This window comes from Mizuhopecten yessoensis, unplaced genomic scaffold, assembly GCF_002113885.1.
Source record: "Mizuhopecten yessoensis strain PY_sf001 unplaced genomic scaffold, ASM211388v2 scaffold6719, whole genome shotgun sequence".
In the NCBI taxonomy this organism is placed as follows: domain Eukaryota; kingdom Metazoa; phylum Mollusca; class Bivalvia; order Pectinida; family Pectinidae; genus Mizuhopecten; species Mizuhopecten yessoensis.
In genome coordinates, this window is record NW_018406690.1 from 1,526,206 (window position 1) to 1,538,735 (window position 12,530).

The 12,530-nt window shown below is 36.4% G+C and overlaps 1 protein-coding gene across 1 annotated transcript; it reads right to left on the reverse strand.

Moving 5' to 3' along the window:
* Window positions 1-8,531, reverse strand: LOC110452481. Its single transcript, XM_021501042.1, has 6 exons — window positions 8,440-8,531; window positions 8,117-8,214; window positions 5,546-5,620; window positions 2,493-2,609; window positions 949-1,016; window positions 1-620 (listed from the first exon to the last, which is right to left on the reverse strand). The coding sequence occupies exons 2-6, from the start codon at window positions 8,205-8,207 to the stop codon at window positions 471-473; spliced, it is 501 nt and encodes a 166-aa protein (XP_021356717.1). The 5' UTR covers window positions 8,208-8,214; window positions 8,440-8,531; the 3' UTR covers window positions 1-470.
* Window positions 8,532-12,530: the final 3,999 nt, after the last annotated feature.

Genomic DNA, 12,530 nt, shown 5'->3' on the forward strand with positions numbered 1-12,530 from the left:
ATCCCGTGAACACGTCTATTATATGGTACCTCTATTGTCAGAAGAAAAGTCGAATTTGTGTCTATATACTATTCCATGTTATACACTTTTTTTGTCCTTCTGCTATTTTAATTTACACTTTGTTATCCGTGTTTATGTGTTTCTACTCCGTGTGAATCTATTTAGATATTAGGTTATTTCCTGCTAATGTTTTAATTTATCTCTTTCATTATACAATTATGCTAGAGTAATCATTTCTATACTTGTAATCTACCACTTTTTCAATATTGACGATTTCATTCGGCATAGTTTATATATGCGTATAACCTCTATAAACCTATTATCAAAACATTTGATTTAAACGATTATTTCTCATACATGTATGAACAAATAATACTTGCTACAAGTCTATGTCTGTAAAAAAACTAAAAATAATATCTGAGTTAGTTTCTTGCGATGCAGATGTTTTCTCACATCTGGTGTGGAACTTTCTACTGTCGCCCACAGCAGCACATTGTCCATATTCCGCTCGTCTTTTCCTCCTTTTCGAATGACTCCATGCCCAGCAAGAAACATTTTCTGACGAAAGTGAAGTCTGTTTGGACGCATGCATCCACCTTTACGACATGTGCAGGTGTGAACTGGAGTAAAAAAACAACAGTACATGTATGAAAACTTCACAGACGATAAAAGGGGGGGGGGGGGGGGGGGGGGGGGGATCGTATGGTAGACATGACATGTAGGTATACTTCTGTTTTTAATATTAATACCAATTCTTTCCTTTTAGCCGATCCATTTTGAAGGTGAAGTTCTGAAAATTATCTTACGATAAAAAAAAATCAATAGAAAGTTTTGTATCGTTCTGATCGGCTTGTCAGGGGGAATATATGGCACGCAAGACAAAACACCAAGCAAAAACACTCAGGTTAACACAATATCAGTGTTCTGTCACGAACTACGCCTACTTACCATCCCGAGTCCATCATACAGGGAACGGCACGGCCGATGACGCTGTAACACTTTGTACCAGTGGGACTCTTCAACGACAAAAGTAACCATATTGATTACATATAGGTTTTATATATACCGTTATCAGAAAAAAATATGGATATTATCTATCTACAAATCACAAATATTATAATTTTCTTTCTACTTCCTCTATAATCTAATAAACATTCTAACATCCAGCATCATATACTAATAACTACCCAAATCTTATATCATATCCTACTAAAGATTTATCATCTAATTAGTTATCTACCTCTAGGTGATCGGGTGGTTCACCAATAAGGCCGGGGTTCAATTCCCCGATGGGACGTGAAAAGGTATGGGGTCACCTACCCGATCACGTGTTTTTTCTGGGTACTGTTGCAATTGAAGCTGTACTAGTCAAAACATTGAGTCTCTAATGTTGTGAGGAAACGACGCCAAGTATTTTTTATTTTAAACAAGTAAATTGTACACACACCAAAAAGCAAACATGATCTTTCGTGTGTCAGTTTTTGTGCCGTATACAGTTGATGTAAGTATTTATATTTATGTTCCTTTGATTTGATTTAAACATATTTTATTGTCGAAACAGACAAATGGATGAGAGATAAGCTCTAACAACTTACAAGCTCTTCTCCACGAATACAGCATATGAATTACATTTAAATCACGTGACGTACTATGTACATAGAGATACATTTGCCAAAATAATAATATGGTAGATGTATTTTTTTGTCTAAATCAACTTCATCACAAAAAGTAAAGGGGGATTGGAAGAGAAACTAGATGAAAGACGGGAAAGGAAGTCGGGAGTGAGCAGATTCGATGCCGATTGTAAAAGGTTCGTCACCGCATAAACAATTTGGGGACGGACAAATTAACCACTTCAACGATGCCTTATACGGCCATTTAGTACAGAAAGATAGCAATTTCCAGTATGCAGATAACCAGGCACAGATGGAGGTACACGAGAAATTTTACTCTTAAAAGTCTGAAGAAAAACACCGGATTTAATGCCGTTATCTAAAAATATTCAATAAATGTATAGACGACGGAACAAAAGATTTTTTTGTAATGTCAAGACGACAACGGGATGCCTGATAAGTGTCTGGGTTTCTTAACTCCCTGTTTAATCACGTCTGCTTGGTGGGATTAGGTGTTCTAAGTAAGCTGGGGCACGTTATTTGTGAATATTATAAAAAGTGCACAGTTTCTGCTCTTCTTTTTTCTGTTTAAGTGGTTTCCAGACAGTTTCTAAATATAATGGCTCGCGTGAAGCAATGGTCGTAAGACCGGAGACGACCCTTGCTGCTTCCAATTGTACTTTTTGTAGGGAGTCGGACAAATGTTCGGAGCAGCCGTCCAACACGCAAGAAGCATATTCTAGCACAGGTCGAATAAACGATATATATAGAGTATTAAGTGTAGATTTACTTACTTTGTATTTCAGTTTTTTTAAAGCTGTAACTTTTTGAGAAGATTATATTAATTGGTTTACGTGGTCAGTCCTTTGATTTACTCACCATTTTCAAACTCAACAGGATAACTTTTCTGAAAGAGTAGTTTCCTCCACTCGTCAGATCTGGTATCACTCTTCTGTTTCGTTTCCCGGAATTCACTGGAGAGGGTCCCAGTCGGTGCTGCGAGATGACATCATCAACAAATAAATGACACGTTTATCGTAAAAACCTTAACTTGAACAACACCGAGTCCATTTTGTTCAACAAATAGGTAGCAGCTATGTTACTCGTATAACAACTAGTTATCATATTACACATGTACATTATAATACTGACGAGCATTTATTTTGAACATTTCAGAAGGTATTCTGCTACAGTTATGCCTCTCTTAAATTCCTTCGAATCATTGTAAAAATGTGAAAATTGAATAATTTTTTAACGGAATGAGGACTTGAGCTTGAGCATAGAATCTATGTTTGAGCATGATCACGGTTCCATACATAGGTGCCGAGTGGTAGAACGGATTGTTAAATCTTTATACTAGGTATCTACATGCCCGGATATCTTGATTCAAAGTACATTTATCTATTCCGTCTTTGCGTATTGCAGAGTTATCTTCTCTTGGGAGCAGGTATTGATTGTTACGTCATTGGTTTGTGCGAGAAAATTACGTCGTTTTCTCAAAAATTGATGATGTTACTCTCTTAATCAAGTGACGTAACAATCAATACCTGTTCTGAAGAGAAGAGAACTCTGCAATACGCAAAGACGGAAATATGCCCAGGTATCTTTATACTAAGTATCTATATGCCCGGATATCTTTATACTAAGTATCTATATGCCCGGATATCTTTATACTTAATATCTATATGCCCGGATATCTTTATACTTAGTGTCTATATGCCCAGATATCTTTATACTAAGTATCTATATGCCCGGCTATCTTTATACTAAGTGTCTATATGCCCGGGTGTCTTTACATGAAGTATCTATATGTCCGGATATCTTTAAACTAAGTATCTATATGCCTGGATATCTTCATACTAAGAATCTATATGCCCGGATATCTTTATAATAAGTATCCTTATGCCCGGATATCTTTATACTAAGTATCTATAGGCCCGGATATCTTTATACTAAGTGTTTATATGCCCGTGTATCTTTATACTAAGTATCTTTATGTCCGGGTATCTTTATACTAAGTATCTATATGTCCGGATATCTTTATACTAAGTATCTATATGCCCGGATATCTTTATACTAAGTATCTGTATGCCCTGATATCTTTATACTAAGTATATATATGCCCGGCTATCTTTATACTAAGTGTGTATATGCCCGGGTGTCTTTACATGAAGTATCTATATGCCCGGATATCTTTAAACTAAGTATCTATATGCCTGGATATCTTCATACTAAGTATCTATATGCTCGGATATCTTTATACCAAGTATCTATATGCCCGGATATCTTTATAATAAGTATCTTTATGCCCGAATATCTTTATACTAAGTATCTATATGCCCGGATATCTTTATACTAAGTATCTATATGCCCGGATATCTTAATACTAAGTATCTGTATGCCCGAATATCTTTATACTAAGTATCTGTATGCCCGGATATCTTTATACTAAGTATCTGTATGCCCGGATATCTTTATATTAAGTATCTATATGCCCGAATATCTTTATACTAAGTATCTATAGGCCCGGATATCTTTATACTAAGTGTTTATATGCCCGGGTATCTTTATACTAAGTATATATATGCCCGGATATCTTTATACTAAGTATCTATTTGCCCGGATATCTTTATACTAAGTGTTTATATGCCCGGGTATCTTTATACTAAGTATATATATGCCCGGCTATCTTTATACTAAGTATATATATGCCCGGATATCTTTATACTAAGTATCTATATGCCCGGATATCTTTATACTAAGTATCTATATGCCCAGGTATCTTTAAACTAAGAAGCTATATGCCCGGATATCTTTAAACTAAGTATCTCTATGCCTGGCTATCTTTATACTAAGGATCTATATGCCCGGATATCTTTATACTAAGTGTCCATATGCCTGGCTATCTTTATACTAAGTTTCTATATGCCCGGCTATCTTTATACTAAGTATCTATATGCCCGGATATCTTTATACTAAGTATCTATATGCCCGGATATCTTTATAGTAAGTATCTATATGCCCAGATATTTTTATACTAAGTGTTTATATGCCAGGATATCTTTATACTAAGTAGTTATATGCCAGGATATCTTTTTACTTAGTGTCTATAAGCCCAGGTATCTTTATACTAAGTATCTATATGCCCGGATATTTTTATACTTAGTGTTTATATGCCCGGGTATCTTTTTACTAGGTATCTATATGCCCGGGTATCTTTATACTAAGTGTTTATATGCCCGGATATCTTTATACTAAGTGTCTACATGCCCGGATATCTTTATACTAGGTATCTACATGCCCAGATATCTTTAAACTAAGTGTCTTTATGCCCGGATATCCTTATACTAGGTATCTATATGCCCGGATATCTTTATACTAAGTATCTCCATGCCCGGATATCTTTATATTAAGTATCTATATGCCCGGATATCTTTATATTAAGTATCTATATGCCCAGGTATCTTTATACTAAGTATCTATATGCCCGGTATCTATATGACCAGGTATCTTTATACTAAGTGTCTATATGCCCGGGTGTCTTTACATGAAGTATCTATTATTATTATTTATAGTATATACCCGGGTATCTTTATACTAAGTGTCTATATGCCCGGATATCTTTATACTAAGTATCTATATGCCCAGGTATCTTTATACTAGGTATCTATATGCCCAGGTATCGTTATACTAAGTGTCTATATGCCCCGATATCTTTATACTAGGTATCTATATGCCCAGGTATCTTTATACTAGGTATCTATATGCACAGGTATCTTTATACCATAGATCTGTATACCTTGTATCTGTATACTATTCATCTGTTCTTAAAATATTTATATACATAATCTAAATACCACGTATCTGTACATTGAGCATGTGTATTGATGTACGATATGTAACTAAATATACTAATATGATAATGTATTTACCAGGCGGTTCACTGCATTTAATTACACGGCTGTATCGCCTAACATACTCTCGTCCGGTTCTCTGTAGATATTCAGCTACAAAATATAACAATGTATTGATTTACACAATATAACAATGTGTGATCCTTCACAAAATATAACAATGTGTGGCCCTTTACAAAATATAACAATGTGTGGCCCTTTACAAAATATAACAATGTGTGACCCTTTACAAAATATAACAATCTGTGGCCCTTTACAAAATATAACAATGTATTGATTTACACAATATAACAATCTGTGGCCCTTTACAAAATATAACAATCTGTGGCCCTTTACAAAATATAACAATGTGTGTGATCCTTTACAAAATATAACAATGTGTATGATCCTTTACAAAATATAACAATGTGTGGCCCTTCACAAAATATAACAATGTGTGGCCCTTTACAAAATATAACAATGTGTGGCCCTTTACAAAATATAACAATGCGTGATCCTTCACAAAATATAACAATGTGTGACCCTTTACAAAATATAACAATCTGTGGCCCTTTACAAAACATACCAATCTGTGGCCCTTTACCAAATATAACAATTGGTGACCTTTTACTAAATATAACAATCTGTGACCCTCTACAAAATATAACAATGTATTGATTTACACAATATAACAATCTGTGGCTCTTTACAAAATTAAACAATCTGTGACCTTTTACAAAATATACCTATCTGTTGCTTTTTACAAAATATAACATTCTGTGGCCCTTTACAAGATATAACAATGTGTGGTCGTTAACAAAATATAACAATGTATTGATTTACACAATATAACAATCTGTGGGCCTTTACAAAATATAACATTCTGTGGCCCTTTACAAGATATAACAATGTGTGACCCTTTACTAAATATAACAATCTGTGACTCTTTACAAAATATAACATTCTGTGGCCCTTTACAAGATATAACAATCTGTGGCCCTTTACCAAATATAACAATTGGTGACCTTTTACTAAATATAACAATCTGTGACCCTCTACAAAATATAACAATGTATTGATTTACACAATATAGCAATCTGTGGCCCTTTACCAAATATAACAATTGGTGACCTTTTACTAAATATAACAATCTGTGACCTTTTACAAAATATACCTATCTGTTGCTTTTTACAAAATATAACATTCTGTGGCCCTTTACAAGATATAACAATGTGTGACCCTTAACAAAATATAACAATGTATTGATTTACACAATATAATAATCTGTGGCCCTTTACAAGATATAACAATGTGTGACTCTTTACAAAATATAACAATGTATTGATTTACACAATATAATAATCTGTGGCCCTTTACAAGATATAACAATCTGTGGCCCTTTTCAAAATATAACAATGTGCGACCCTTTACTAAATATAACAATCTGTGACCCTCTACAAAATATAACAATGTATTGATTTACACAATATAGCAATCTGTGGCCCTTTACCAAATATAACAATTGGTGACCTTTTACTAAATATAACAATGTGTGACTCTTTACAAAATATAACAATGCGTGCTCCTTCACAAAATATAACAATGTGCGACCCTTTACTAAATATAACAATGTGTGACCCTTTACTAAATATAACAATGTGTGCCCCTTTACAAAATATAACATTCTGTGGCCCTTTACAAGATATAACAATGTGTGACCCTTTTCAAAATTTAACAGTCTGTGGCCTTTTACAAAATATAACAATCTGTGGCCCTTTACAAAATATAACAATCTGTGACCCTTTACAAAATATAACAATGTGTGATCCTTTACAAAATATAACAATCTGTGGCCCTTTACAAAATATAACAATGTGTGACCCTTTACTAAATATAACAATGTGTGACCCTTTACTAAATATAACAATGTGTGACCCTTTACAAAATATAACAATGTATTCCCTGACGGATACTCTCCAATGTTAATTAAAACTAATATAACAGTTGGCATACGGAACATTAAAGCTGGGAGTTCAGGTTTCTACAGAGACACACTCTCTAATTTGTAGTGCTAAAATATTTAATGCTAGTTAACATTTTGTAACATGCCCGTTACTACGACATCAGAATATGTATGAGAATGTATCTTGCAACTATTATATTTTCACCATAAGACATATATCTGCAGAGAATCAACTGGAAATGACGTCCATAGCTAGGATCGGTTATCCCCGTGATCCAACTGTAAAATTGCATGAAAACATGTCTTTATCTTTTTCTATGTCTTCTCCATCAAAATAAACATTGTTAATCGTTATTAATGACTCGTTATTGATGATTCCTGCTGAAATAGTTGTTATATGCCTCCTGCTATTAGCAAGATCCTGTCGGACTATTTAATATTTTAACTCACCTTTTGTAAGATTTCTGGATTTTAATTCTTCCATATCAATACGCGCCGGAAATCAAGTATTAGTATAGGGACATTAAAATGTGCCGCAAGAAGCTACCGGGAGCTTTCCATTGGTGTCGACTACTATATCAACTATATCAGTATGAGTATGATTCGTTCAACTTGTGTTCTACTGTATCGAGATTTGTCCAACTTACCACTGTCTAATGTTATCTCAAAAGACCTCGTTACATTCCCCAAAAACTCGCGTGTTTCCTTCCATTTATCATCTACTACAGTTGTATCCATGCTGAATCTGCAACACGAAAGAAAAACAGTGATAGCATAGGCATCAATGGGGAGTTCTGTAGACATGCAGATACAATTAATGGTGCGTGTTAAATGAGCGGGTGGGAGTTTTATTTAGTTGATGAATTTTTCATTAACAACTCAAAAATGTCAAAATCACAGTAGAAATATAACTTAGAGACAATGTAGTGTTTCACATGTTGACAGGAATGGTGTAGGTAAAAACACTTACCTAATTACAATATGTTCTGATGCTCTGACGACACTTCAGACAATGTGGTCGGAAAGCCCGACAATATAGACACTAACACGATCTGGTTGTGAAGCGTATCAAATGACGTCACAATGCTAAAGAGCACGTGATGACACCATAACTATGACGCCATAATGCATCTTATGCTGCTGTGTATAATAGTAGCATTACCTGATATAACGCAACAAACCCGAACATTTTCTTCAATGTCGAAATCAGAATAAAAAGACTGTTTTTAAATTGACTTGAATGGAACTCTTTCAATACAGTTAACACGCTTTTGAAAATCATCAATTGCATATAAAAAGAGTTGGGATTGAAATTGGAAGTGATATTTCTGTAGAACTCTAGCAGTGAGGGGCGGGGTTAATATTTGGGGTGACATTTTGGTAGAGCTGGAGTGATGATATTTGGGATGACATTTGGGTAGAGCCGGAGTTGTCAGGGGCGGGATTGATATTGGAGGTGGTATTTGGATAGAGAATGAGTTGCGAGGGGCAGGTTAATATCCGAGGTGACTGTTGGTTAGAAATGGAGTGGTGATCGAGGACGCTTGATATTTGGGATGACATTTGGGTAGAACTAGAATGATGCGGGGCGGGGTTAATATTTGGCTAGAACTGGATTGATGCGGGCGGGGTTAAGATCTGGGATGACATTTAGGTAGAACAGGAGTGATAATGGGTGGTGTTGATATTTGGAATGCCATTTTGGGTAGAGCTAGACTGATGCGGGGTAGGGTTGATATTTGAGGTGACATATGGCTAGAGCAGGAGTGATGAGGGGCGGTGTTGATATTTGAGGTGACATTTTGGGTATATCCGGAGTGATGTGAGCGGTGTTGATATTTGAAGTGACATTTTGGTAGAGCTGGATTGATGCGGGGAGAGGTTGATATTTGAGGTGACATTTGGGTAGAGCAGGAGTGATGTTGATATTGAGGTGACATTTGGGTAGAGCAGGAGTGATGTTGATATTTGAGGTGACATTTTATAGGGCTGGATTGATGCGGGGCGGTGTTAATATTTGAGGTGACATTTTATTGATCAGGAGTGATGAGGGGCGGTGTTGATATTTGAGGTGACATTTTATTGATCAGGATTGATGAGGAGTGGTGTTGATATTTGAGGTGACATTTGGGTAGAGCAGGAGTGATGAGGAGTGGTGTTAATATTTGTGGTGACATTTTCGAGAGAGAGGCTGTTGGTATACTGGCTAGCACTTGGTGGTCATCTAGCTGGTTCTTCTCCCTTATTGTGCATACACAAATTTGCAAAGAACTGTTTGTAAATGTCAGTCATCGCTGTCTTATTACCAGGCACTTGGAGTGCGTTTCTTTTGGTCCTTGACGATTTTTGTTGTTAATATGCGTCATTTATTTACAGGACAGAGCTGGAGTGATGTGACAATTTGGTATTTGAGTTGGCAATTCGGTAAAGAATTGATATTTAGGCCAAGCCATTAACGGTTGGGGTGACATTTTGGGTAGAGCTGGAGTTGTCAGGGGCGGGGTTGATATTTTAAGTGACATTTTGGGTAGAGCCGGAGTTGTGAGGGGCGGGGTTGGTATTTGTGGTGACATTATGGGGCGGGGTTGATATTTGAGGCGACATTTTGGGTAGAGACGGAATTGTCAGGGGCGGGGCTGATATTTGTGGTGACAATTGGGGGGTGGGGTTGATATTTGAGGCGACATTTGGGTAGAGGCAGGGTTGATATTTGAAGTGACATTTTGGGTAGAGCCAGAGTTGTCAGGGGCGGGGTTGATATTTGAGGCGACATTTGGGTAGAGCCGGAATTGTCAGGGGCGGGGTTGATATTTGAGTAGAGGCGGGGTTGATATTTGAAGTGACATTTTGGGTAGAGCCGGAGTTATAAGGGGCGGGGTTGATATTTGAGGCGACATTTGGGTAGAGCCGGAATTGTCAGGGGCGGGGCTGATATTTGAGGGGCGGGGTTGGTATTGGAGGCGACATTTGGGTAAAGCGGGGTTGATATTTGAGGTGACATTTGGGTAGAGCCGGAGTGATGAGGTGTGGGGTTGATATTTGAGGTTAGGGATGTGGTGGCCCAAGTGACGAAGACGAACAAACCAAGAAAGAAACCAATAAGAGGATAGAAAAACAACATAATGCAGGCCAATTAGCTTTAATACCGACATCTGCTATACCAGTCATAATAACATATTTGAACATTCAGACACTCGAGAGTCTATCAATATCTCGGCAAATGGACCAGTCGGGCTTGAAACGTTGCGACACGTTTAATACGTGTATTGTTTGTACATAAACTTTGATATTACCGCAGTCTTATTTAGCAGATCGACGATGAAGATGAAAATGTCGTAAAGCAAAATGTGATTTCTAAGGACTAGGTGGTAGTAACAATGCTTGCATGGGTTCCAAGTCCCCAAGTCTTAGATGTTTTAATGACGTGTACACAAGAAAAGCCTTGTACAACAACAAACTCCGTTTGACTTTCTTCAGTAAAGAGAATATCTTTCAGTCTCCAAAACAGCAAAAACATGTAAGCTTATTAAGAAAATAAGGACATTTTTTAGATATTAAAACGTTTTGTCTGTTTTGTAAAACGGACATATAAAATCCTTATATTTATATGAGCTATCGCTAGGGTAGCACTCACGGCTCCCGACCCTCGGATTCCTGCTCCCCTACACTCTTTTAGTCAATCCCCGTCTTCCACTCCTGAATATATATCCTATATAATTATCTTAAACGGCAGAATACTTACTTCGTCGACTATTTTATCTTAGTTTACACCTCCACAATTACAGCAACGCCAGGGAGAACATAAAATGCAGCCAGAGAATCTGGTTGTGATGCACACTAAATATGACGTCACAATGAAGAACACGTGGTAATACAATAGAGAAAACAACAATGTCAAGATTTGACCCCACAATGACTGGTGTAAACAATGTCAAGATTTGTCCATACAATGACCGTAGAAAACAATGTTAACATTTGTCCCAAAATGACCGGAGAAAACAATGTCAACAACTGTCCTCACAATGACTGGAGAAAACAATGTCCACACTTGTCTCACAATGCCAGGACAAAACAATGTCAATATTTGTCCCCACAATAAATGGAGAAAACAATGTCTATATTTGTCCGACAATGACTGGAGAAAACAATGTCAACATTTGTCACTACAATGACTGGAGAAAACAATGTTAACGTTTGTCCCGAAAATGACGAGAGAAAACAATGCCAACGTTTGTCTCAGAAAGACTGGAGAAAACAATGTCAACGTTTGTCCCAACGATGACTGGAGAAAACAATGTCCATATTTGTCTCACAATGACTGGAGAAAAAACAATGTCAACATAAGTCCCAACAATTACTGGAGAAAACTATGTCAACATTTGTCCCACAATGACTGGAGAAAACAATGTCAACATTTGTCCCACAATGACTGGAGAAAACAATATCAACATTTGTCCCACAATGACTGGAGAAAACAATGTCAACATTTGTCCCACAATGACTGGATAAAACAATGTCAACATTTGTCCCACAATGACTGGAGAAAACAATGTCAATATTTGTCCCAACAATGACTGGAGAAAACAATGTCAACATTTGTCTCACAATGACTAAAGAAAACAATGTCAACATTTGTCTCACAATGACTAGAGAAAACAATGTCAATATTTGTCTCACAATGACTAGAGAAAACAATGTCAATATTTGTCCCTACAATGACTGGAGAAAACAATGTCAACATTTGTCTCACAATGACTAGAGAAAACAATGTCAATACTTGTCCCTACAATGACTGGAGAAAACAATGTCATCATTTGTCCCACAATGACTGGAGAAAACAATGTCAATATTTGTCCCAACAATGACTGGAGAAAACAATGTCAATATTTGTCTCACAATGACTGGAGAAAACAATGTCAATATTTGTCCCACAATGACTGGAGAAAACAATGTCAATATTTGTCCCTACAATGACTGGAGAAAACAATGTCTATATTTGTCTCACAATGACTGGAGAAAACAATGTCAATATTTGTCTCACAATGACTAGAGAAAACAATG